General features: G+C 46.2%; 1 protein-coding gene across 2 annotated transcripts; it reads left to right on the top strand.

Moving 5' to 3' along the window:
* Window positions 1-171: 171 nt before the first annotated feature.
* On the top strand, window positions 172-27,068 carry PGM1 (phosphoglucomutase 1; the record flags this gene model as incomplete). Of its 2 annotated transcripts, none has more annotated exons than XM_082311802.1 (11): window positions 172-423; window positions 14,801-14,963; window positions 15,248-15,394; window positions 16,536-16,661; window positions 17,665-17,855; window positions 18,274-18,428; window positions 19,027-19,142; window positions 22,354-22,489; window positions 23,938-24,121; window positions 25,197-25,331; window positions 26,287-27,068. In XM_082311802.1, the coding sequence occupies 11 exons, from the start codon at window positions 178-180 to the stop codon at window positions 26,374-26,376; spliced, it is 1,689 nt and encodes a 562-aa protein (XP_082167928.1). In that variant the 3' UTR covers window positions 26,377-27,068. The 2 variants fall into 2 exon arrangements, with proteins under 2 accessions (XP_082167928.1, XP_082167929.1); XM_082311803.1 differs by lacking the exon at window positions 172-423 and adding an exon at window positions 10,978-11,235.
* Window positions 27,069-27,913: the final 845 nt, after the last annotated feature.

The raw sequence follows: 27,913 nt of genomic DNA, 5'->3' as shown, positions 1-27,913 counted from the left end.
GCCGGTGCGAGAGCGGGAAGGCAGAGCGGGAGCGATCCCCCGCTGTCTGCCGGGGCCGGCGGCGCCTTTAAGGGGCGGGCGGCGGGGCGGGCGCGGTGGCGGGGCGCGGGGCCGGCTCCGGCTGCGGCTCCCCCCGCCCCGGCCGCGGCCGCCCGGAACTCGCAGCGGCGGCCGGCCATGGTGCGGATCGTGGCGGTGAAGACCAAGCCGTACGGCGACCAGAAACCCGGCACCAGCGGGCTGCGCAAGCGGGTGGCGGTCTTCCAGAGCAATGCCCACTACACCGAGAACTTCATCCAGAGCATCCTGGCCACCGTGCCGCCGGCCGAGCGGCAAGAGGCCACGCTGGTGGTGGGGGGGGACGGCCGCTTCTACATGAGGGACGCCATCCAGCTCATCGTCCGCATCGCCGCCGCCAACGGGGTAGGGCTCCGGCGCGGCGGGCGGGGGCGCCGGGCTGCGCTGCCTGGCATTTACCGTCGCCCCTCGGCGGGGAAGCGGTGTCGCCCCGGGGCGGAGGCGGCTCCGGCTGCGCGGGGCTGCGCGGGAGCGGGGCGAGCGGGCGGGGGCGAGCTGACAGCGGCTGCAGGAACCCGGTGGCGCTCTGCGCGGCCGTGGCGTGGAAGTAAACGGGCGAATGACACATGAGCTGACGAGGCGCAGCGTGGGGACAGCTCGTATTTCACGCAGTAAAAATTACCTGGTAGCTTCACCTCCCTTCGATAGGTGCAGGAGCAGTCAGACTTCTGCCAGTGCGGAGGTGGGGAAGCAAGCGCAGCTTTGCTGTTACTGCTTCCCCTTGCTTTGGGCGATAGTTGTGTTCTCCGGTTTACAGCACAAACCAAACTGTTGGTTTGTCTTGGTCCTGTCATTTGGTCAACCCAAGAGAAGCCCAGCAGGGAATGTGATGTTGGTGGGGATAGCTGTGCTGAAGCTGAATCCGCAAAGGGAGGCTTTTCCCTACATTTGGTCTTTTCCAAATGAGAAACCTTTTCTCGCGGGACACCTGACTCCTCCTCATCAGTAGCGAACTTTCTTCCTCACAGACCAACAAGGAGAGAGTGGACTGAGGGTGCTTGGTGGTTAGGGTTGGACATTAGGGTAAAACCTTAGAGTTACCCATTTCAGCTTCCCAGTGATAATCAGGTGCCTCAATACCTTTAAATGTCTGGCTCCTTAAGGAAAAAATAAAATTAATTTGATATTGCTGCCTTCTTCTGGCATAAAGAAGCAAATAACTGTTTCTTTTTAAGCGATGTAGAAATTTGTCTTTTGTGATTTGTGGTAGCTGTTCAACTTTCAGTCCATGTCCCAGCATCCCTTGGCAGCATCGGCCTTGCTGCGTGCGCCTGTGGAAGCGGTGGATAGTGCAGCCTTCCCTGACGGGACAAGCGACAGACACTGACTTATTTATTTGTTCTAAGAAGGGCTTGGAGTTGAAAGAGTTGGAGCTGACTGCACGCACAGACAGCACCTTGGATCCCTATGAAGAACAGACTGGGAGACTTGTTCCCTGGGATAAAGCCTTAGTTTGTACAGGTTTTTGGATGTGTACCCAGGGATGAGGCAGCCTTCCAGGCACCGAGGAATTCTCCATCATCTGTGTCTCAGCTCGATCCCAGAAGTGAGCAAGGGTCTGAAGGTAAAACCATGCTAGGGCCTGGTTAGGTGTCTTCTTGGGAGAGGGTTGAGAGCCAGTCACTGCTCGAATCCTCCAACCCTGATCGTGCAGACACTCACGTATGTGCAGCATTACAGCGCTGAGCTTTCTGCCAGAGTTGCAGAAGCAGGTCCCAAGGGGTGTGCTTGCTAATGGGCATTTGCCTTGTAGTATTTTGTCTGTGTGAATTCAAACTGCTAGGCCAGAATTGGCTCTAAAATCAGAAAAATGTTCTGGAAAGGCAAGAAAGGAAACAGGAGGTAGAGGAAGAAAACAGGTGGAAGAATATGTGGGTTAAGAGCCAAGACACTAGTATTTGAAGTGACAAGTTTTACTTTAAAAGCTTTTTGGTCTGAATCATTAATTTATAAAACAAGATAATGGCTATGGCCCAAGACAAAACATTAGGCTATTTCAAGCAAAAATTTGGCAATGTTACAGCATTACCAGTCATCTACTGACGCAGGTTCTCTATACCTTTGTTTTAGCAGAAAACAGAGGTAGTGGTATAGGCTTGCCGGAGTGCTGTAGAGTGCCATGAAATTACCCCATTTTGTCCCTCCAGAGATTCAGAGAGGACTGGCAGGTCAAAAGCACTGCAAAATCATAGATCTAAGTATCCCATTTAAAAAAGAGGAGGAAAAAGACCTCATAAGGGAGCACTGAAGAGAAGTGCAAAATATCCCCCAAATTCTTTAATAAATGAACAGCAGTTAAAGCCTGAATAAGTAACCAGAAGGAGGTACAGTGAAGTGATCTGCAGAATACAGAGCCATTGAAAACTTCATATACAGTTGCTGGCGAAGTTTGAGCGGCACTGGCCTATATAAGACAGTGCAAGTATTGCATTGCCAAACTCAAGAATGGCAAAACCGTCAGGTCCCAAGAAATGAAGTAACTAAAAATATGAGGTTTCTTTAGCAAATGCAAAATGCTAGTTTTTGATAAATTTCTATGTACTTGCTTTCCTCTTTTGGAATGGTTAGGGGATGCTTGCTTTGTGGTTTTTGTCTGTAATTGCAAGTATTAGTTCCCTGATAGTTACCCCAGTGTAGTTGAGTAAGAGCCTATGAAAATCCTGTTTCATCATAATAAATGTGAAGTAACTGGAAGTTGCCTACCCTTCAAAGAGAAAGGTGGACTACGTCTGTTAACCGGTAAGAAAGTGTACTGCAGTACAGGGCACACATGGTAGCTTGTTCCTGGAGACTATGGTTTTGTCTGAGTGCTGGGGCTCTTGGGGGTCTCCTGATTCCAGCAGCCAGGTCTCAGAGAAAGACTCAGTAATCTCATGCTGAGAAATACTGGGTAATATAGAGAAAATTCCAGAGGTGGCTGCACTGCCCTATCTGGACAGCTGAACTGCCAGTGCTGTTTTGTCTGTAGAGACTGAGTATTACAATGCATGTGAGGAGGAACTGGTGTATAGTTATAGCATGAATGTGGTAAAACTGAAAACAAGAAGTAAACATCTAATGAAGATAAGTTTGGGCTGCAGTCTTTTTTAACATAGCTCTTCTGATTGCTTGATTGACAAGGTATGTTATACCAGGCTGTATTCACTCTATCTAAAGTCAGTCAGCCAGCCAGCCACCTGTGCCAAAGCAAGTGCTGGAAAACTGTATTTCTGGTCCTAGGGATTAGGAGGTGTTTGGATTAATACTTTAAAATCATGTAGTTTTAAGATCTGGTTGAATGGTCCTCTCAAGCTACAGGAGAAGCCTTGAGGACCACAGTTTATGATTGTTAGTTTTACAATGTAAAAGGAAAGGATGCTGGAGTAAGTTTTAGTTTTGTCTCCATCTGGAATGGTTAATATATAACTAAGGACTAATATTTGACTAGCAACAACTCAATTTGTAGTTGCGCGATTAAGGAGTGTTTATCCTGTTTATATAAGTAAACTAAAATAGAGATTGTTGGTTTTGCCATTCTCAGTTGGCATCCAGCGTAGCCTGCCTGCTTTGTTTTGGTCTGTTGTGCCAGGTTTCCTTGATGTTATTCCCACATAGTTAGTGAGTCTGACTCTTTAATTACATGAATAAAACCTTAAAAGCTCCCGTTGGAGCATCACCTGTCAGAGTAGAGTTGTGGCTGTACAATAGCTTTATGTCAAAAGCATGCAAAAATTACAGAATTGAAGCTATAAATCTAGATCTGATCATACAGCTAGCACCAGGTGGATTCACTAACACTGTCACCCGCTATTCAACAAATTTACTGGTTCCTTCTTAAATAAACATTTCAAAGTGCTGCAAAGTTGCTACGCTACAGCAAATAGCTTGAAGGTGTTTTGAATGCCAGGCAGTGCTTTGCATGTTAAATACTAGCCTGGTTTTGTTTTACTGCTGCAGGACAAACAGTGCTTTTGTTAGAAATACTGTTCTCTACCCTAGAAAGTTTGGTTTCCTGGCTTGGCTGCTATTAACCTTTTTCCCCACTTAATTATCCCAGGGAAACCAAGTGTTTAAACTCTGTTGCATTGCTGAGCAGCTCGTTATTTGCCACTGCTCTGCTTTTGTAGCTCTGCTCCCTTTTTGTGTGCTGTTCTGCCATAGCCTCCAGACCAGTTCCCTTTCTGACAGTGCCGCTGAGCCCATAACAAGCAGTGCAGGCTTGGAGAGCCATGGTCTGGTCCCGGCTAGAGCGTGCCCACGTTCCCGGCCTCAGCATCCCGGCTGTGGAAGGGGCGTAGTGGGACTGGCACATCTGTGATCTGCTTCGGGCCTCCTGATGGGAAGCGTTCATTATTGCTCACCCCTATCTGAGCCTCACTTGTTTTTCTTACCTAGTGTTTAAGAAACCTGTTACCGACCTCTCTTCTTGTTCTTGTCTCTGCACAACACTGTGCAGTCAGCCTTAGCCTTGTTGATTTACAGACCTTCATCCATTCAGCAATCGGCATCGTTATCCTGAAGAACAGACTCCCTCAGCCCTCAGCGTCAAATCTTCCTTTTAAGTAAAAGCTCCTGGTATTAAAAACATCGAACTAAAGTGATCATAAAGCTCTTCCAAAGAGCAATCCCCGTGTACCAGAATTAGATGGAGTGATGCTAGATCCTACAGGCCATTAAGAAAAATCTCAATTTCTGGTCTTATGTTACTGTTTTGCCTAGGAGTGGAAGGGGAAATTGAAGTCTGATATGTGACATAAGGAAATAGATACCAATTGTGCCATGAGCGTTCCCGTGCAGATATATCCTGGCTTCAGATTATGGTGGGTTTTAGAAGACAGCCATGCATGCAGCAGCTCTTACAGCTTGGAGACTGCTTTTACACTAGCTTAGCTTCTTTTTGCCTGGAAAGTTAATTGGCTTATATCAGTTTACAATTGAAGGTTATTAAGGCAGTGGTCAAGTTGTCCAGTTTCAGTGCCTTTTTGGAATTTTAAACTCTACAATAATGAAACTCCAGCTCAAAGGAAGAGCTAAGGTGCTTCGCAGTTAACCTCTGCAAATCCAGCAGACAGAGTTGAAATTCGTACTAACAGGGGTTTAACTGTAATCTCCTGGAACAATGACTGTATAACCAGAAAGCTCAGCTCTGGCTGTGCTGGTAGGGCAGCAGGACGGAGTCTAATGCCTTCTCTTTGTCAAGGCAAAGTTTGGGATAGGTGAGTTGGACTGAATGGGCGCTACCCATATGCCTTATGCCAAGACTGAGCTGCACCAGGTGCGCAGCTAATCAATATATTAATTAATGCTTCAAATGATGAGCTGGAACATATCTTAGAAGTAAAGAGAAATAACATAGGATATCGGTAAGAAGAAGTGCAAAGAAGGATGCATAGGCAGAAGTGACAAAATATGAATGTAATATGTACATTTATGATCATAGTACTGGTTGCAGAGTAACGTACTGAGCAGCAGATCTGATGAGTAGACAACAAAGACTATTGACAGTATCACCCTGTTATTTAGAAAAACAAACGTCATTCCTAGATTTTTAAATAAGGTTGTTGTAAGTGAAACCCAGGAAATAAAGTCGCACCAGGACCGTCAAGTCCTGATCTGGGGTACCGCCCCTCAGAGAGGATGCTGCTTCGGGGAGGCTCCAGCAGGAATGACCTGAGGTTGGGCAGATGGGGCCGGTGAGGAAGGCACGAACTTAGCCTAGAGATGGGGAAGCATGCTGGCAGTCCGCAAACGTCTGCAATGATGCTGCAGGGAGGAAGGTAATAAATTGTTCTCTGGCCTGCTGAGGATAGGGAAAGAATTAATATTGCAACAGGTTAGACATTAGAAAATGTTTTGGAAGCTTAAGGCTAATGAAAAAGGCCTGGGAAAACCTCTAATGAGAATGGTTTGGGTAGGGTTGACCCTGCCTTGGGTAGGGTTGACCCTGCCTAGGGCAGGGTCTAGGTGACCTCTCCACAGCCATTCCAGCCCTCTTTCCTGCTACTGTACTCCAGCCTCTTTTTCCCCTGGGCCCAGAGACAAAGCTTCTCTACCACATCCTAGTAAGTCTGTGAGAAAACACTTGTGTATGTCTCCCCTCTATCCCCTTCTATCGGTGCTATTCCCTGCTGTGTATAGCCACCTCACCGTCACGTATACATACTGTGGGTTACTGGCTTGCTACCAGACAGCAGCTTGGCTCCGTACACCGCAGACCAGAGCTTCTGTCCCTGATCCTGCAAGGTTTAACCAGATATGTCTCTGTTCCTCATGCTAGCATCTGGCTGAGCCAGCCAGTGCCCTCCCTCAGCTCCACAACCTTGTCTGCATTTTGTAATTCTGGATTTTTTGGGTTCAGGTGCTGGTTTCTAAGAGGATCCAGGGACAGGGGCTCGCTCTCAGCAGGCTGGGGCCAGAAATCCCGGAGCATTCCTGGGTTTGCTGGAGGTAAACCAGCTGGAATCCCTTTCCGGTCTCCCGGTGCAGGGGCAGGACGGGAAACACCAGGGCAGTCCAAGGTAATATGCAGATTTGTGTGTGCTTTGAATTTGAACAGCCGACCTTTGAACAGGAAGTTTCTCAGTCTTGGTTGCTGGTGTGTACTTCTCTCCTGGCAAAGGGAGGATCAGCCCCTGCCGGTGTGACAAACCTGGAGCCCATCACAGTATCTATAGCAGCCCTGCAGATGGTGGTTTCATCCCTAGCCCTGCAGAGCCCTTTCTCTGCCACCCATCTAGCTTGTCTCTTAATTTTAACCGGGGTGCAGTGTAGGTACAGAACAATGTCTCTTAGTTCTGGAATGACTCGTATGTATGTGGTTGCATCTATGTGCACTCATGCTGTCGAGGTGGTGCCAGAATATTTTGCCTCCCTGGAATCTCTACAGCAACTTCAAAACCTAGATTTTTAATTAATTCTTATGGAAACAAAAGAGTTTAGCAGTTGGAGCAGCACTGCTTGCATGACTAATAGGCTTGCAGTTGGTCTATTTATTTTACTATGGCTCCATTTGTCTTGGCATTGCCAAATGTCACACACAGCAGTGACTGCCTGGACCACAGTTGTACTCGGGCAGAAAGTACGTGATTTTGGCAGCTGAACAGTGGGGTTGTTCGGTGCTCTTGGCACCTTCTTACAGTGAGTGTGCAGGCAGCAGTGCAGGGACTAGAACTTTTCTGTGTGCAGTAGCTAGGGAAGTGTGATTTCTGTTTCGAAGGAGAGTCACAAAATAAGTGCAAAATACCTGATTTGACTCTGTTCGTTCCCTGGGGTTTCATGCAGTGTAACTTTTTGACTAATCACAGAAAAAGAGCATAAGGATAATGCCTGCTGAATGGGGAGAGAGAAGTGCGAGACAGAGGAATGGGAGGAAGCTGAAAGGAGAGGAGAGGGGCTGCGCACGGAGGAGAGGGCATCCTGGACCTTGGAGAAGCCTGACCCAAGGGTGTTTGCAAGGGATAAGAAGAGAGAAGTACTGTTCAGTCTGGCTTTTGCACAGTGGCTTTTCCCTCCCCTGACTATTTTGCTTGCCTGAATGTCAAAATATAAGATGTAGCTCGGAGGAAGGCTGTGCTGAGGATGAGTTAGTGTTGGAGTGGGAGTTTGGGAGAGCCTGGCTGTCTGGTCCCAGGCTTGGGGAAGGCTCCAGGCAGCCGAGGCCCTGAGTGGGTGGGATGAGGGAAGATGGGAGAGGGGATGGGGCAGGGACTGGCAGTATTGAGCCGAGAGAGGAGCTGCGTCCTCTCAAAATTAGTCTTGTTTGTCTTTTTATCATTAACCAAAGTCAACAGTTAGTTCATGGTTTTAGCTCTATTCTTGAATGTCTGAAGTGCGAGATAGTGAAAGGGGACCTAAGCTAGCAAATGTCCCTGCCAATGGCAGATTGGCTGTTTGGAGGGGAAAACACCCTCACCAGCCTCTGACTGCCATGAGGAATAAGAGACCTAGGAAATATGACCACAAGGAAAAGTTAAGGAGGTTGGGGTTGCTTACTGTAGCAAAGAGAGGGCACTCAGAGTCTATATGCTAAAGGATTTTTTTTAATGTGCGAGAAGTTGTCAGGAAGAGGTTTATGATCAATTTGTTTTCTGTGTCGGCTCAGGAGGACTGAAACCACAGCAAGGAAGATTTACAGCAGATTGTAGGAAAACACTTCTAACTGCAAGGCTAATTATGCACTGGCACGGCTTACCTGGAGAAAAAGATTTGAAGAACATGTTATATCAACTTTCTGGACGATGCCCTAGGTGTATTTGATCCTGTACCAGTTTTGGGGAGGGAGCAGATGACCTGATGAATTCCCTTCTAGCCTGTAAGTGATCTGAAATGATCACAGTCATCCAAGCAAAGCCTCCCAGATTACAGATCAAATGACGCTTCCCCAGTCTCTGCTCCAGTCCTTAGAGGTGGTCAGGATCCACCTTTGGTGAGCTTTTTTCACCTCTGAATCTTCTGGCAACCGTGTGATCACCAACCCCTGTACCAGTCCTGCTTGGCCAATTACTGGTGATTTAGTTTATCCCAAATAGCGATGCACATGTGGCAGGAGAGCCCTGGGACCAGGTGGGCGCCCCGGAGGCGGGGTTTGGTATATGCTGTTCTTGTCCCTGTGCTTTATATGCACTGATTTATATTTTGTTTGATAGAATGTGTTTCATTCTATGTGCATAAGCATGGCACTAATGATCAACACCTTCCTCTCCAGCTTAATTTAGTTTGATTCCTCTGGCCAATACATGCGCACTTAATTACACGCACAAAGTCCAAACCCTGCATAGGCCTTTTCCCTGCCAGTAAGTCCACGTGCATCTTCTCCGTCCAGCTGCGGGAGCTGGTAGGTGACCTGCGCCCTCCTCCTGTCACTTAATGCTGCAGCATTTCACAGGGCAGTAAGTTTATCTCGCCGGGAATGAGAACGAAAGAGCTTGCTTAGGCCTTTTCTTGCCAGGGGACTGTCCGGTGGGAGGCTCCCCATAGCTCATTTGGGGGGCTGGATTTTGTTTTCTGTGCCACTAGAGGGAGACCTGTGCCTTTGCATGAAAATAAAGGGCATCTCAGCTTGCAGGATGCTGAAATAGCATGAATGTATAAAATACAAACCAGTTGTTTCTAGCTGCATAACCCAGGCAATCTTGCTGTTAGTCTAAAATATGTCTTGTCCTAGTTCTGCAGTACACATGCTTCAGTGTGGTTTGGTGGGGAAAAGAGAGGAATTAAGGAATCAAATTCTGAGCCCATGCAGAATAAATGCTTCTGAGGCACTGAGACAAGAGGGCTCTGGATGGATCAGGCAGCTCGGTTCATGTGCGGTGTGTTCAGGCCAGCGCCCTGCAACATCCCGGCTCTTGTCTAAGCCAGCGCTCGCCCCTTGGGCAAGCCTGGGTAGGTGGCTGCGTGGGGCAGCAGCCTTTGGGGTTCCCACAGATGGCTGAAATAGCTTTGCTTTCTGACAACAAACCTGAATTAAATTCCCCTTCCTTGGGAATTAAATCCCCTCCCTAGAGAGTTAGACACAAGGGCTCGCCTGTCTCCTCAGCTCCCTCACAGGACCTGGCTGAGGCCTTTGCAGGTCTCCAAAGGTGTTTTTCTGCCTTCAATCATGAGGTTTCCCCTCAGTCTCATACAAATTATCCAGCTCGATTTTAATGTACTGATGAATATAACAGGATCTCTTTACCCCTTGGAAGAAAATCTCAGTTTTTGGAGCAATGAGAGAATAGGCACCTCAGGAAACAGTCCTGTGAGTGCCTTCATACATTCTCACAATTCAGCTGTGAACACATCTCCTTCCCGCCCCACCCCTGCTTTTTAATAGTGCGACAAGCTGAGTCATTACAAAGTATATGTTCTTTAATTGCTCCAGTAATATCTATAAATTGTTTCCAGCAGCTCGGACAGAGGACTCCGAATGTTATTGAAGTGGTTTGGAGGAAATTCTGATTTCAGTCTAGCATTCAAAGTTACCTTCCCCATGTTCAGGAAAGTGATGCTTCACAAAAGTTTCTTGGCATCTGAGTCTCTTGTCTACGTGTTTAAGCTGCTCCAAAATGAATGGCTTTATCAGATGCAGTTTCCCAAAACATTTGGTAGTTTTTTTTGTGTTTTTTATAACTCCCAAGTGCATATACTGCCCTTGGTGAGACTTGTGTGGGTATTCAGTTGAAACCATCGCTCTTGTGGCTTTCCCCACTATTCATTGTGTATAATGTCCCTGTGTTTGAGAGGGGACCCATGGAGAAGTCAGGTTGTCAAAGCAGGAGTCGTATGAGCAAACTAGGTAACAGATCTGTTGCCTTCCATTTTAAGAGTGACCTTTAACTCACCAGACTTTGCAAAATAACTCCAGCAGAGTGCTGCCATGCCTGCTGGAGGCTTACCTCCCGGGGACCTGCCGCCCCAGGGAGCGGCATGACGGCCGGCCCTGGCCAGCGGCCTGGTGCTGCCGTGCAGATCTGCTTGGCTGGCGAAAACGCTGGGCTCCACGCCGGGGCAGCACGTCGGTGCATCCGAGCAGAGGGCTGAGCTGCTCTCTGCCTCCCCTGTCACTGCTGCCCTAAGGGAAAACTGGGTGGATTGACGGTGCTGGGCTCCGGTGGGTGATAGCACAGAATGGCAAGGAGCTGTGCCTGTGGAGAACAGAAGATGATAAAGAAGACAAAAATCCCCTTTTCCCAGCCGTTTCAGTGAGGGACGGCAGCGTGGAATTGTGTATTCTCCGTGACATTGATCCTCCACAACAAGTGCAAGAAAACGTCTTCAGTTACAGAAACCACATTCAGCTCAAGGTTCAAGGAGCTATTTTTGGGTGTTCAACAACTTCACTGAACTTCTGTCTAATAGGTGGGCCATCGCTGGTGTCAAGATTGATTTTTGTATTTTGGCATAATTTACTTTTTAAATGCATTTTTATGAAAAAAGAAAATGGAAGACGCTCCTCTGCCTCTGTTGACCATGCCAACAGCTCCTTACAACGATCAGAAACCAGGAACCAGTGGATTACGGAAGAAGACCTTTTATTTTGAATCCAAGATGAACTATTTGCAGAATTTTATCCAGAGTATATTTTTTTCCATAGACCTAAGAGATCGACAAGGATCTTCTATGGTAGTTGGAGGTGATGGGAGATACCTTAATAAGTCTGCAGTGGAACTGATAGTCCAAATGGCTGCTGCCAATGGGGTTGGTAAATGTTAAATGACTAAATTCCTATAGTTGTGTAGTTGATAAATGCAGAAAACCATAATAAATTAGTCACTATGAGATTTGATTTCCCCAAAGACTTTATTCAACTGCTGATAGTTAACTTTTTAATGCAGAATCAGTTTGGTAGTGCAGAAATTACTGTTTTTTCCACTTTTAAGTGATGCAGTTGGATAGAAGTATGTGGGAATAAACATGCAGCAAAGAAAATAAATACTGCTTGGGTTTTGTGTGTTCTTGTTTTGTGTTTTGACATGCCACAAGCTATTGGCACCTGTGGATTTCATAGTCTCTCCATCAGACCATAAAACCCTGATACTGTTCAGAAGCAAAGTAACTGGTAGAGCCATGGCTCACTGTTCAATGGCAGCTCAGCAGAAGCTCATTCAGCATTGGTCTGAGCTGCTCAGCAAATGAAAAGGCAAAAGATGGTTGTATCTTTCTCAACAGGTATAAGTTGTCGCTATGTGATAAGTACTCTGGGAACCTTTGAAAATTGAAATAAGATGAGAGTTAGGAAGTGAGTGGCAACCTTTGCAGTGATCTCTGATCGTGCTGGAAACCTGTATTTTGGAAGCAGAACAGAAGGCTTGCCTGTTTGCTGTAGAGCATGGTTCGTGCACTGCAAGGCTCTTGGGCACTGGGGTTTTGTCTTTGTTTCCTTCTGCTTTTTAAGAAGAAAAGACCCTGCTGTCTGTCCTGGATCTCTTAGTGCAGAGCAAAACTTTACGCTAAGAGACCTGGCTCTTAGGAATTTGTTTTACAGAAAAACTTACCTGATTACAACAGGGTAATTAGTAGTGAATGGGAGAATAGGAGAGAGTTGTTGTTTTTTTTTAAAATCAACATATTTTCCACCTTGGGGAAAAAAAATCCTTTGGCATTGCAAATTAATGTATTCCTCTTAAGTCAGTCTATGGGCTGAGCAGGAGAGGTGGAAAATGTGCACAAAGAGCCAGGCCTGCTGCTTGGACTGCTTGACACTAGGACAGATTTTCTGCTGGTGAAGATGAGATTAGACTGATCTTCACCAGCTGAGACTTTTCTCATGCACTTCTTTCCAGCAATGTGGCCCGTGTCTGGCTAAAATCCAGTTTCACTGCTGGTTTTGATATTTTTCATTGATTTTATACAGTTTGGCTAATACCTGTGACTATAAGCATTGTGCTCATCTTGCTCTATAGAATAGAAGGGATGAGTCCAAGGATGCTTTCAAATATAAAAAAAAACACGAGGAGGGCATGCATATTGTGTTTGGAGTATGTGAAAATCTCTTTTTCGGTGTGTGGCAGTGATAGGTAGTTACCTCTGCCAATGTGGGATCAGCAGAATTTGTGAATAGCACCAAGCACACTTGCTATGTTGGTAGCATCACTTCGTGTGTTTTAAATGATGATTATTTGGCTGAAGGAAATGACCAAGGTAGTTTGTCCACTTAACCTGACTTGTATATATAGAAGTGTCTCTATTCAGAGACTGTAACTGTGGCACAGTGTACGGGATTGGTGAGGTTGTTCTTGTGAGGCATCTGTTGTACAGAAAGAGGACTGGAAGGGTGTGCTGAAGACCCGATGGAGCTGTAGACACCGGCTTACTTGGCCTGGAAAGCATGTTTTTGGTGTGAAAGCATCAGCCTGTGTTACTGGGGGAAGGAGGGGGACCACAGGAGGTCTTCTTTATTGCCTGTGTGCATCTCAGTGGGGCTTTCAGTAAAATCAGGATGGTGGAAGAGTTGCCTGGATTGCTTCAAAGTGTTGTAACCCAAAATTGCTGCATAAAGTGGGTCTGTTTGTGAACGAGCTTGTTTTGAGCATTCTGTATTTCTGCATCATTACATCCTTAGATTTTTCTCATGAGAAATTCCAGAGAATTAAAAAAAAATAAGTGTAAATTGCTCAGCACGCTGCTACACTGAGCAACCTTTTCCAGTGGTTACCACAAAGGATTTTGTGTTGGATGGGGTGGAATGACACCAAAAACCGCTGAAAGCCGAGGAGGACCCCAGATCAGCTCGTATGGAGACAAGCGTTTGCGTCTTTTCCTTCCTTGCGACAGGAGCAGTGATACACATGCAAAAGCCGGGGTTTGGGTGTGCTGGGAGGACAAGCTGTGTAAGGACAGTGGATTTGATGTGTTCACCCAGCTCTCCCGCAGCTGCTGCGTGGTTTGGGAGAGAAACTCCCTTGTTTTGCCAGTCCTCCGCAGCATCCCTTGAGCTGCATGCGACGCCTGGCAGAGCACTGATGCAGAGGGGTGTTGCAGGTGGGCATGACTCTCGAAGGGAAGCTGGGAAACAAAAGATTGTTTTAGAGATGAGTTTCCTGGAGACTGCATTAATTCTCGGTGAAACTGAAGGAGCAAGACTTGGAGGCTGGAATAAAGGATGAGACAAGGTATACTGGTTTGGACTGAGAATGGGGGAAAAAAGCACAACCCATGTAGGTTGGGCTACTTCAAATTAAATGTATGACCTAATAAACTAGTGCGATCAGCCTGGTAGATAGGCACTGTGAGGGCTGTAATATTAGCTACTATGGCCAGCTGAAAGAAGGGCATTCACTTTGGGTTTTTAAACGGCTGTTTCACATTTATGCTTCTTGTTTGCTAGAGGTGCAGTTCTTTTAGCGGTGCCTCGCTTGCCCAGCTGGTCTGTGACAGCTGTAGCATGTAATAACTGATCGGCAGCGAACCTGGGGCTTAGCACCAGGCAGTGCTGCGGGAGAGGAATCGCAGTCATCCAGTGCCCTTGGCTTAGCACCGAACGTGGACCTTCAGTCTGGGAACACTGCCTTTTATTTTCTGGTTTATCTTGTGTTTGAATGAAATTCTGCCTCTTTTCTCAGTTGTATACCGGGTCTAATCTCCTCAGTTGATGGAGAGTAGTCTGGTATTTTTTTAAATCTCTGTCACCTCATTTGGGGGCTATAGTAAGGAGCATGTTCTTCCAGAAAAATATTTATCTTCTGTTTTATTACATGAACTTCAGCAACTGGATCCCGATTACCTTGTATTGCTTAGTACATTGGTCTGGATTTAATCTCAGTGATATTACTAAATTTATAGGAAGGAGGTGTGTTACCCGCTGAGAGTAAGAGAATCTGCAGCTGGTCCAATGGGAGTAGTGATGATGTTTGTTGTTTTGTTTTGGCTTCTCTTAGTCCCATTGTGTCTTTTGAAAGCAAAGTTCGAGACCATAGCCAAAGGGGGGTTGGCATTTCTTTTTTTGGTTGTTGTTTAGATGCTTCTGGAAAGCTCAGCTCTTCAGTGCAAGCTGCCATTTTCAGTTGAGCTGCAGCATTCATAAAGGAAAACGCTAAAAAAGCACAACAGAGCAGCGTCAGATGCTGACCTTCACTGTAGACAGCAGAGAGCTTCGGCAGCCTCCCAGGAACAAGCTGTTTGCCTGCAGAGAAGCAGCACCTCTGCCATCAGCACGCTTCCTGGGAGCTCCGGTTTACCTGTTGCCAGCGTTTGGGGGTTTGCCAGTTTTGCTGGTTTTAGGATTTGGGACTCACAGTAGTTTGTTTTGCTTTTTAATTTTCAGATTGGCCGCTTGGTCATTGGGCAGAACGGCATTCTCTCCACCCCAGCGGTGTCCTGCATCATCAGGAAAATCAAAGCTATTGGTGGCATCATTCTGACGGCCAGCCATAACCCCGGTGGGCCCAATGGGGATTTTGGCATTAAATTCAATATTGCCAATGGAGGTAAGGTCGCTTGGTTCATTTTGCTTTGCTTTGTTTCTGTTTGGCCATTTCTTGCATTGACCCAGAGGAACCTAATTTAACTGTCTTAATATCACAGAGATTCAGTGCCCCGAGCAGTGGGTTTCCCTAAACAGAGCAAGTGACTGATCTGTTCCCCTCATACCCTGATATTCCTCCCCAAGGGAGGTATTCCCAGGCCCGGGTCTTTTGCTGTACTTCTGAAGTGTACTTCTCTTGCAGTCTGATTCTTTAACGTCTTCCTCCTTGACCGTTTTATCTTGCAGGTCCAGCTCCTGAAGGTATCACAGACAAAATTTTCCAAATCAGCAAGAAAATTGAAGAGTATGCAATCTGCCCAGACCTCCAGGTGGACCTGAGCACCATTGGGAAACAGCAGTTTGACTTGGAGAACAAATTTAAACCATTTACAGGTAAACAACTGTTCTTCCTCTTGGAAAGCTTCCTTTCAGGTGGAGTTAGCGTGGACCTGCCATGAATGGGCAAGGACATTTGGTGTTTCTGAAGGACAGACGTGGCCGTTCTGACCTCTCCTTCTCATCTGTTGGATAATCCAAGCAAGGACATCACTCCTGGCATCCTGGCGTTGGGTTTTTTTTTGGTCTGCATCTTACCTTGTGTAGATACTTTAATTGTGTCATTGTATCTGTCCTGCAAAAGGTTATACTTCAGTAGGTAAATCTGGTCCATCAAACTTCACTAAAATCAGAGACTATTTTGTCTTTAAGGCTACTATTAACATGTACTTGCCAAACACACAACTCTGCAGTTAAAGTGCATTTTCCAGATTAAAAGTTTTAGTGTTAGTGTTTAATCTTTGTAACTAATTTTTTTTCCATGGTTTCACATATAAAAGCTCTCTCTGTGAGCGGGAAAGCCATTACATTTCACACGTGACTTTTGTCAATTAGCAGTGAAATATGAAAATACATTAAAAAAAGACTTTTGAAAAACACTTACTGCAAGTATTTTTCACCATCTCCTGGTGACCTGTGCTTGTAATTAAAAAAAATAATTAAATCAAAAGATTATAAAAGTTGGTATTTCTCTCAGTCCCCATTTCTGTATAGTGGGATTTTTATGTTAATGGGGTTTTCATGGCTCTGTCTTTAGATGGCCTGTTAGTTGCAAAGGTGCAACTTTTTCAAATTATTAGGTGCACAGTTCCTGTTGACTTTGGTGGAAATTGGAGATCTGTTTTTATTTTTATCGCCCCCCCCCGCTTTAATCCTGCTCTCCAGGTAAGCGGAGTGGGACTGAGCCCTCTTGAAAGAAGTCCAGGGAGCCGTAGCTGGGAACAGTGTTTGTCTTAATCAGCTTACAAACCAAACAGACCAACAAAATCCTTAACAGTGACAGCCTGTAATTAAGTTCTTAATATAGGACCATTATTATTGTCTTTATGAAATGATTCTATGGGATGTTTAAAGGCTTTATGCTGAGCCCTGGCCCTTTGCACTAAGGACTGTCAGCACACTGCCACATGTAGCAAAATCGTTTCTCCGCAAAGATTTCAGACTCTGAGAGTTGGTCTCTATTTACTTTTTTTTTCAGTGGAAATTGTGGACTCGGTAGAAGCTTATGCGAATATGCTGAGGAACATCTTTGACTTCAGTGCGTTAAAGGAACTGCTTTCGGGGAAAAACCACCTCAAGATTCGCATAGATGCTATGCACGGAGGTACGGGTGGACTTGGGTTTGCAGGATTGCGGGGCGCCAGGTGTCCCTGGGGCTTTGCCACCTACTTCAGAGAGAAAAGTTTTTTCTGATATTTATATCCATCATTTGTACATTTTTTTCTTGTTTTGCAACATGTTGCATTTTTCTTTTTGCAGGCAAACTTTTTATGGCTTTACATTGTTTTGTTTTGTCAAATGTTTGGACTTGGGAAATGTTTGGGGTTCGGGGGGGTGCCATATGGCTCACACATGTCAATACACACCTGAGAGACAGAGGAGGTTAGTGCTGATGCTGTGATCCAAGCTGCCCTGGCAGACTGCATCAGTCAGTGTCCCGTGGAGGTCACAGTCGTTAGGCAAAGTTCTGCCCATAGATATTTGAGTTCAAAAATGGGACCATTGGACTGTTTTATATAATTTAATATATATGCCAAGCTTGTGAGTCTCTTTCAGTAAACATTTTCAGGAGCACCCTAGCTTTCTTAGCATCTTGTTTCTGTTGTCTGCAGGCCATTCCCATTCCTATGCTCACTTATTTTTTATTGTCTACGTTATTAGCGTTTGAGAGCAGTAAATCCTATTGTACCGCTGGATGTCTGTGAATCACACGTGCATTTTGTTCTGTTATATGGGGCTGTCGTACTAATACCTCGGTGCACTTGGGGCATAAGCCCTTCACAGTGGGGTCCTGGCTCACACGCTGAGCCCTTGGCGTAGGCTCATCCTCGCTTCTAAACCCATGAGTGGTTTCACTTACTTAGTGGGACAGCCCCTTAGCTGAAAAGCTTGCTTTGGCAAGAGCCTGTGTGCCTGGATGGATCAGGCTTAAGCACACCTATGTGCTGCTTGGGGCTTTTGATGTTGAGCGCTTGTGCTTTAGTACCATAAACCATATAAACTGACCCAAAGTGAGCAGGCTGGAGGCCTGGGTGGTTTCGTGGCTGGTGCAGAGCTGCCTGAGGGAACAGGCTGACTCGTTTCCTCTTCACGTTTTGTCATGATAGTTGTGGGCCCTTATGTAAAAAAGATCCTGTGTGAGGAGCTCGGAGCCCCAGCAAATTCAGCTGTGAACTGCACCCCGCTAGAGGACTTTGGTGGCCACCATCCTGACCCCAACTTAACCTACGCTGCTGACCTGGTCCAGACCATGAAGACAGGAGAGTATGACTTTGGAGCTGCCTTTGATGGAGATGGGGTAAATGGGCTGTTCTGTATTTACCTTTTTGCCCTCTAGGCAGTTGTGGGGGAGTGACCACTCAGCTGCTTTTAAGCAGAGGAGGACAAAGGCAAAGACCTTTTTTCTCCTTCTCTTCATTCTGTAATTGTGAATTGCAGCAGTTTGCCACCATGGTAATAGTTGGCTACTGTGTTAATAATGAAGTCCAAACTGTATTTAAGTAGCTTTAAAGGCTGTGAAATATCAGCAGGAAAGTGAAATACTGTACAGGTGTTGCTATTTAACTTTTCCAAAACTCTATTTATTTCAGTGCAGTCAAAAATCTCTGAGAGTTTTTGGGTTTATAGGCTGCACCTGCCAAGTAGAACCACTTCTCCTATTGCAGCCTTTTTATGCTAAGCAGGGATGAGAGCTGTTTTTCTCTTGTCTTCACCAGGATCGCAACATGATTCTTGGGAAACACGGCTTCTTTGTGAACCCCTCCGACTCTGTCGCCGTCATCGCTGCCAATATTTTCAGTATCCCTTATTTCCAGCAGACTGGAGTCCGTGGTTTTGCCCGGAGCATGCCCACCAGTGGGGCTCTTGATAGGTAGCATCTCCCTCTGTGCGTGGTGGGAGAGGGGAGGGGAGCCCTGCCAGGGAGAGGGACTGTCCCTTTTTTGTGGTTTAACATGTGTCTGTAGTGGGGAATGAGTGCATGGTCCGCCTGAAGAGTGAAGCAGTGCCAGGGCTGCTGTGGGCTGGCTGCCAGGGGAGGCAGTGAAGTTTAATTAATTAAATCCTGTTTGGAGACATGGCAGAGCTGGGGTCCGCTCTTTTCTCTACAGATAAACCCAAACAAATGATCCTCCCTCCCCCACCCCCTTTTTTTTTTTTTTTTTCATTTGATAGTGATACTTCCTTTGTTAAATGCTTTGAGATCTATAACTTAAAATTGCTTTAGAAGAGCTATGTGTTTATTCTTTAGTTGTGCATCCCACCCATTTCCCAAACGTTACACCGGGATAAAATAGAGGATTGCTGTACAAAGAATTGTTCGTTTTAAAAAACCAAAACAGTGGCATGACCTGCCTTCAGTGTTACCCCAAAAGAGATGCTTGGTAGCACCTGAAGGTCCTACAGCAGTATTTCAGATGGGAGCGCTAAGAGTCCAGCTGTGAAGTGACTTAGTTTTCTTACCTTTGAAGGGTGGCCCATGCTACAAAGATTGCTTTGTATGAAACTCCAACTGGCTGGAAGTTCTTTGGAAACTTGATGGATGCAAACAAACTGTCTTTGTGTGGAGAGGAAAGTTTTGGTACTGGTAAGTCAGCGTTCCTGATTTCACCAATGATAGTATTATTCCTCCTCTTAGTTCTTTATTGTGCTGGGTAGCTTGGGATTTATCTTTCATGTGTAGTTGTTAATGCTTCTAAAATAATAAAATGAAAAAAAAGCTTGCAAGAATCACTGGTGGAAATGAACACAATGGTAAAAGTTTTGTCAGGCAAGAGCTAGTTCTCCTTTCAGTTATTTAGGAAAGCATATGTAGATATGCAGGAAGTTTAAGGGCCTCTTTACTAGCCCGGTCATTGAGTCTATGGGGATTAAGTGCAGTGTTAAATGTATTTTTCAACTCTTGGTGGCCAGGAAAACCTTCTAAATGTTTTCATTTCTGGAAAGAAATATGGTTTGGAGCATGCAGTTTTATTAGGGAAGGTTTCAGGTCACTATTAAATCTCTGAGCTTAATAGGACCCTCATTTTCCTGTTCTAAAAACAAGGTATGATTTATAAAGTTTAAATTAACACTTGCCTTTGAACAGTCTAAGCAAGTTATTAGGTTACTGAGAAACAAAGTGAACATCTTAAGGAATTTACTAGGAGTGTGCACGTGACACAAAACTATTATTTGTGCAGGGAAGTTAAAGTGAGCAGATTTTGCTCTGCATCGGAGCGGCGTGCTCAAAACGCGCAGTCTTCCCGGGAGGCCTCAGAAGTTTCTGAGTTCTCCCATGGCATCTACCACATGGTTTTAACATCCTGACTGTGGAAATGGGACCTTCCCTGCACGCAGGAGGTCAGCACCTAATTCATGCACAAAGGCTGAGTTTCATCTGCTCTGAATTCTCCTCAAGATCTTGTTTTTCCTATTCTCTAAAGACCCCTGAAGACTGGGGGCAGCTGGTAGGATATGCAAGGCACGGGGTCTTGAGGGAATTTAGGCTGAATGATTTCAGGCTCAAAGCTTGTGTGTTTTCATTCCACCACCCCATATTTCAGAAAAACATTTTAGCCTGTGTGTGGGTGTCTCACGGAGCAGGGATGGCCTTAAATCCCCAAATGCCTGAAATTAAGTGCTTTGTGGAACTGGGGTGCACAACTTCACACAAAAGGATTACTCCAGCTTTTCTGTAGCTGAGGAAATGGCATCACGGACTCTGGCTGAAAGCAGTTTTCTCTGGGGCCGAAGCAGTCTTCAGTGGCAATATTTTCACAATCAAATGCTGTTCTGATCAGTGTGATTTCGCCTCAGGCTGGAAGGAAGGGGAAATTTCAGAAAATATTGTATCTCTGTAAAGAAATCTTGGAGTAAATTGTGAATAAGGAAAGATTTTGGAATTTTGCCCTGAATGACTTCAGCATGCGTTAAGTTTATGTTCTGGACTTTGGCTAATAAGAGGGCACCGGCATTTCAGTAAATAAATAAAAACAAAAAGCAGCAAATGATTCATGGAGCTGCTGATAGGAGATGGTCTCTAATGAGCAGCTCTCTAAAATTGTTTCCATCTTTTATTGTATGAGCAATGAGCTCATAGTTTCTCTCCATCCCCCAATAGGTAAGTGACTCTACATTACAAATAAAAGTGACTGATTCCATTTGCAGCAGGGGCTGAGAGAAAGGTTTGAGATTTTGGTCATGCAGCATCACATCTGAGTGGCCAGGGACTGAAGCAGTTTTGGGGGGAACAGGTTAAGAAAGGGCCCAGGAGTGTTGGCCACCCCCCGTAATGCAAAGGGGGTTTGTCCGTCTGGCAAATGCACTTTAAGGAATGAAAAGGGGTGAGGAAGGTTTTTTGATAGTAAGTTAATGAGGAGTTGTTCAAAGCCGGTCAGAATGTGAGTGCTGAAGGGGAGAGAGGTGAAGGAGCAGCCAAATAGACCCAGTAAAAATTGAAACAAACTGTGACCCGGTGGGACTGGAGTCCAGGAGCAATTAGAGTAATGCGACATGACAGAATTCCTGCTTGCTTTCTTGGGTATTTTATTCCAGCAATAAGTTGATACATCACATGGGACTTCTGTTTATTTAGCATTCCTCTCCATCACCTCTGTACAGCTCTCTCCGCTGTAAAGGACCATGAGGATAATTTATCGCTGCATCCACAACAGTGGGATTTGTGTAAAGCGCCGCATAACCCATGCCCCAGCCCCCAGCCTTTTTCCCCAGACGATTGTCCACTCTGGCAATTCTTGAGAGGGTAAAATGGCAGCTCTGGAGTGCTCTCTGCGTTAGGAGGCATACCCTGGCTCCTTGGGATTTCATTCATACCTGTTTGGAGGTTTTCCGGAGCTCAAAAGATAAAACTCAGAAGTTATGCATCTGTGGGGCACAGCACCAAGCTCGCAAGCCAGAAGCATGGAGTCTGGGTTGGATGTATTCTGGGCTGCCATTTGATCCCTCGTTTAATTTAGGTGTTCAGGGTGCTGTCTAAGTTGCAATACGCTCTCAGGTTTCCCGAGGGCCTCGGTGCTGTGCAGTCCCTGCCCCAACGCTGTCAGCCCCTGTCCAGTGTGCTCCCAGGGAAGGCTGGGCTGGCCTCTGACGGCCTCCTACTCTGGGTGCAATGCTTGCTTTGGAGGAATCCTCTTCTAGCCAAAAGAGGGTCTTTTGCAGCCTTTCAGTGCCTGGCGTGTGGGAGTGAGAGCAGGCGCAAGGCTCTCTTCTGGTTTCCGCGTGTGAATGAAGTCTCTCCTTGCACTGCTCTTTGCCAGCCCGGGTGGCTGGTGCTGTCCGACAGGCTGCTCTTCTCTCCATTGTGGGGTAATTTCAGAGTCGTTAGGGTTTGGCTTCCTCAGCGAGGGCTGACATTTTTCTTGGTGCTCAGCCAGAATATGTGCTGATCAGAGTATGCTGATTTGGCAGATGGTACATGACAGCTGCTTGAAGAGGTTGATGTTAGTCCTTCCTGAGCTGTTCCTTTACATTTGTGGTTTTTTGTTTTTTGGTTTTTTTTGATGACCTTTTTACTGTGCATTCCCCATTACTTCCTTGGGAACAGAATTAAGGATCTGTGAACAATGAGTGTGTGTGTGTTAAAAGGGGCCGAACGTTTTATTTGGGCTATAGCTAAAAGCAGATGATATCTTGAACCATTTTAACAATACAGCAGGGATCAAGCTCATGAAATGGCTTCCATTTGTGAGTTTGTATAGCTGCCAGTTGGATGGAGGAGAGAAGACAAGGTAGGGCCGTAGCACAGACTCTTGCATGAAAAGAGGTGGGAAATGTGTTTCTCCTGTGGCTCTCTGCAGGCTCCGACCACATCCGTGAGAAGGACGGGCTGTGGGCCGTCCTGGCTTGGCTGTCCATACTAGCCACCCGCAAGCAGAGCGTGGAGGACATCATGAAGGATCACTGGCAGAAATATGGCAGGAACTTCTTCACCAGGTGGGGAAGGTGCTCCTGACGCCTCACGCTTACCTCTGTCCTGTGTTCGACCCTCCGAGGTCAGAGCCCCAAGCACCGATGGCGCCAGCATGTGCTACCGCAGTGCTCTTCCTACCTCGTTACACTTGCTGTTTCTGTGGTGCTGCAGTAATTTCAAACTCCCTGAGCAGTTTGCTGCAGTGTGCAACATATCTGGGTTAAGTAAAACAGTGGGTATAAAAAAACCTTAACCTTCCATGATGTCCAGTTCAGGATTTGTAATGCTAAACATAAATCTAGTAAGTATCAAAGTCTGCAAAGGTTGTACATTTTATATCTGCAAGGTATCTTTTTTCCTTTTAATGGAGATTTTTTTTTCTTGCAAGAGTCTTTTTTGCCATTGGAACAGTATATTTCTTGAGACCACAAATCACAAGTTAATTTGTAATATCTTCAGTGATGGAAATGTCTTATTGAATGGATGCCCAGCTCCTAGGCCATTATTTACCTGGTTGTTTCTGTCCAGTCCCAAAATACTCTAACTTAAACTGCAGTAGACATGGAATTTGAAAAGGGAAAGAGTGAGAACCAACCTGCACATAAACAGAGGTGGGAACGCCGTCTGGAGTGAAAGCATTAGGCAGAAACCTTTCAGCTTGGAAGACCTACGTGAAAATTCTGTCTCAGATTGCCAAATGAAAGAACTTGCCTTTTCCTTTTTTTTTTTTTTCCATCTTCTTTCTTTTTCCCCCCCGCACCACAAAGCCAGCATACATCTGAGGCATTTAAACCTGTGGAAAAAATGCCAAAGTCTAGAATAAAAAGGCAGTCTTTTAGCACCAGAGGTATGTCTGCATAGCAAGCTAAGTGCAGTGGTAGGCAGGTTAGCAAGCCTGTGCGTGCTTCATCTAGCCAGCCGGGCAAATAAAAGCGGCACAAATCACACTGGCAATCAGAGTACAAAGTCTTGGATCCTGATGTGTGCTTCAGCCGTTCTCTGCTGCCTCTCTTACCCGGGTTAATGAGATCAAAGCTGGCACTGGTATGTTATCATGTGCTGCAATCACACCTGCATTTTGCTGTGGGGACGCACACAAGGATGTTCAAGCAAAATTGTTATCGTGAGGAACCTGTTGAGATCCTATCGGCAGAATTAGAATAAATTCTTTGCAGTCAGCATTGTTGGAGTCTAGCCCTCTGTCTTCGATATGCCTAGCACAAGACAGCTCAATTTGTGCTTTCATCTCTCCTGACGCCGAATGTCTGCAGTGTATCCCACGGATTTGTGTTGAATCGTAGCTATATTGCTGCACACAGATCCTCCTCTTTTCTTCCTGTCCTCCCCTCCAGTAAGGGCGTAGAGAACATCTACGGGGCAGACCTCAGTGTTTAAACAAGGGCATCACAAAACATTGCTACTCATTACAGCCTCCCCTTCCTAATCTTTATTGTGTGGTGACTGGTTGTAGATATGACTATGAAGAGGTGGATGCAGATGCAGCTAACAAAATGATGAAGGATTTGGAGACTGTGATGTTTGACCGCTCCTTTGTGGGGAAGCAGTTATCATGTGGTGACAAAGTCTACACGGTTGAGAAAGCTGATAATTTTGAGTACAACGATCCAGTGGATGGAAGTGTCTCCAGAAACCAGGTGGGCATAGCCTCGCCTGGGCTGAATGTGACCTCAGAGGGCTGTTGTGCTGTGTATTTTGGGCTTAACCTTTGTCCGGTGCATTTGCACCTGCTTTAAAGTCAAACGTTGCATTTGTCCCTTGGAAAATTTTTTCTGCCCTGTGTTTGCTGGTGGGATCCTGCCCTGCGTGAGGGAAGGGTCTGGAGGCTGCTCCAGCCCCAGCAGGGCCTGGAGGGGGAGCAGAGCTTCCCTACAGCCACCCCGGAGGGGAAGGAGTGAAGGAGCTGAGTTGAGGGGGATCCTTTGGGCGATGGGTCAGCAGCCAAGAAACGGGTTGTGCTGAATGAAAGGTTGAAACCCCACTGGAGCACGAGACACAAACCCTCCTGTTCAGGTATCGTCTTGTCTCTAGCACTAGACCCCCAGGTTGCTGCAAGCGAATCCTCCCTAGATGCATTTGTCCCTGAGCTGATGGCACTCCTCATGTGCTTGCCCCTAAGAGGGCAGGCAGCAGTGCAGAGCGGCTGTAACGAGGGATTGAGTTCCAGGCTCCAGAAGTCACAGGGGTCTTAAATACCTGAGAGATGAGTAACCTGTCACCAGAGATTATTGAAATAAAAATGTCCCGTAGATGGATTGGTTTGACAGCATAATGTGGAAGCACAGTAAGTGGGAAGGAATAATGGAGAAATCTTGCAGGAATGATTGCCTTGCCTGTGGGATGACAGGAGCATTTTCTTTATGTCTTATTTTCATGGAAGAGCAGTGGGTTGGTAATGCTGTGTCTGACAGAGAATCAGTCCCTGGCTCTTGTTTCCAAGCAAGTGCTTGAAACCTTACAGCAAGGAAGCAAGGGACCTTAGAGCAGCAACGCGCTTCGTGTGGAGCTCTAGCAAGTTCTCCAGAGTGGGTTAGGAGAGGTGCTCCGGAGTGGGGAGAGGATAACAGAGGAGCCTTCTGTGGCTCCCTGAAGAGGAGGAGCTCAGGGATCGCGCAGGTCAGGCATAGCCATGCTGGGTCTCGTGGAAAATACCTTGGGTCCCCAAGAGGTGCGTAGCTGAGAGGCTTTTCTCCTCCCCTTCTCTCTTACCAGGGCTTGCGGCTCATCTTCTCTGATGGCTCCCGCATCATCTTCAGATTAAGCGGTACTGGCAGTGCTGGAGCAACCGTGCGGCTGTACATTGACAGCTACGAGAAGGATGCTCAGAAGATACACGAAGACCCACAGGTAAGCATTGCATCTCGGTCATGGCACCACTGGCTCCCAGGCTTCCTAGAAAGCTTAAATCTTTGCTTAGAGCGATGTGAAGGTGCTGGGTATTTTGGAAGCAAGGGCTTTGGTATCTTTAATCCCAGTATAAATAGATTTAAAAAGAAAAAAAAGGCTCTGTGTGGAACAAGTGTTACTTCTTCAGAATCCCTCACAGCTGCTCCTGCAATTGCACATTAGTTTTCCTGTTTGTTTATGTTACATCTGTGGCTGGTTGCAGGTGTGGGAGGACACTGTTTCAGTCCTGAACTGACCTTCTAGTTGAAATGGTGCGTCGCTAGGGATAAAATGAGGTCATTCGTATACCAAATTTGGGAAATACTTGTTTAAAAAAAAAAAAATGCGGGTAACGGGATGCAGTTGTATATAAGATGACACTGACCTTTTCTGTACTAAGTTTAATACATGTTCTTTACAGCATCGTTTAAAAATGCTGTTGACCTCTCTGGTAGGCACAGGAGGAAAAGAATCCTCATTTTAGATTCTGCAGCAAACAGTCTGTGAGCTCTTTTTGCATAACTTACTGTGCCGTTATTGACAAAAAGACTAAAAAAAACCCCACATTCTGAGAGGCATGAACTAAACTTACGATTTAACTGTCCTGTGCCTATGGTGCAACGGACTTTGGAGTACAGCACAACGAGGGTGGCAGCAGCAACACCGGAGCTGTGCTCGGGTTTTCTCTCCAAACCTGCATGCGGTCGTAACACTGCATCCCTCACTGCGCCGTTCCTCTCGCTGGTCCCGCAGCTCGTGTTGTGAACCCAAAACAGCCCCTTGGCCAGCAGTGCCGAGCTTTGGGTGTCCCGGGCTGACACCAGACGCCCACGGGGGAAGGGTGGACGCGACGTGCGTAGGCTGCGCGCGCGCTGCTCTGCTCCGCAGTCCTGAGCCATCTCTTTCCTTTCTGCAGGTCATGTTGGCACCTCTCATTTCTATTGCACTGAAACTTTCACAGCTTCATGAAAGAACCGGCCGCACCGGTCCGACTGTCATAACATAAAGACCCGGTCAGACATCATGCTGGAGTGCACACCGAGTGAAGGAAGTCAGCCTATCTCCCCTTTTATTGTCAGATCTGTTACTAAAAGAGGAATATTAATTTTATCTCTGTATTTAAGAACACTATTGGACTGCTAAGGATAGACAATAAAACCCAGCCCTGTCAACACTTTGTGTGCATGTTACTGTACTGCTTTTCTGCATCACACAGCACCGCTGGCAATTTGTATATGGTGCACATTAGCACAGCCTTTTGGTTTAGCATATGTACTTTTTTTTTTCCTTAAACAAAAGGAAAATAGAGAAATAACAGAGAGACTAAATTCTTCAATAATACAGAGATTTTTTTTCTATCTTGGAAACTTTCCTGGAAAAGAAGCACAAATACTTTATCCTTGTTAATATATAGTCTTTTAAATGTGATGTCTCTGAATAAGCCATGGCTGTGTACTAAGGCTGAGTATTTTTTCGCTTAGGTGGATTTTTTCCCTTTCAAAAACAAATTATGTAAATTGATCTCCATTTGCCTTCTGTATAAGAAAAAACCCACAACAAGCCCTCCACATAGAAATGAGCAATAACAAGCATTGCAGGATATTAAAGTGATATGAGCTACAATTACTGTTCAATGCTCTTTTATTTTCTTACATCATGATAGGCTCCCTTTTGAAGAATAAAAGATTGTTCTGATGAGCTCTTGTTTGGTTGAACGTGGATATTAAGATCCTTGGAGTAATCAGATTTGCAGGCATTAATGTGCAATATCTTATCCAAGGGCACAGAGAGGGTCACTTTGGAAACAGTTGTAGCTGTTTGATGTTAATGCCCTGCAGCTGCACCTTCCTGCCCTTTTCCTGGAAGCCATCCCCTCGGAGCTGAGCTGTGTTCCTGCTCCCGGCCCAACCGGCGGGCTTGGCCCTGGAGAGGTCTAGAGGCGCTCATGCCGCTGACTTAGTGCCCTTCATCCATGGAGGTGACGCTCTCCAGCAATGGGGGGGACTCTGGAAAATACCCCCAGGCAAATCCTCCATCTCCAGGCTGTTGTGGCTTAAGCTATGTTAATAAAAGTAGTTGCATGAGTGGGAATGAGTTGAGGTGACTTTCCCCTTCTGGTTTGCTTGCCTTTGTCACCTAAATCCATGCAACATTCATGCCCCGACTCGCCCTCTGCCCTGGCTGGGCTCAGCAGTGCGGGGCCTTGCTGTGGTGGTACTCCCCATGCAGCTGAAATTCAGGCTGTGTCCCTGGGCAGGCCTGAGGGAACGGCTCTGTTTTCCAGGAATGTGAAACATCCCACCCTCACCCTAACCAGGACCTGCCAGCAACACTTCTGAGGTAGGTGCAGATGTGCTGACAAAAAGCTCTTTATCTTGTCTTCCTCACAGAGGTGAGGTGTCTCTTCTGACAGACAGACTTCTCTGCTAAATATGCGCTAAACAGTTTTGCTGGCAGAGCTGCTTTGGTATGGAGCATGTTAAAAACCAAAAAACCTCGCAGCCTGTTGCTGCTCGTTGTCTGCCTGCACCCTAGTGATGGAT

This window comes from Platalea leucorodia, assembly GCF_965183815.1.
Source record: "Platalea leucorodia genome assembly, chromosome: 5".
In the NCBI taxonomy this organism is placed as follows: domain Eukaryota; kingdom Metazoa; phylum Chordata; class Aves; order Pelecaniformes; family Threskiornithidae; genus Platalea; species Platalea leucorodia.
Note: the sequence above shows the minus strand (reverse complement) of the source record. Positions and strands in the feature narration are given on the sequence as shown.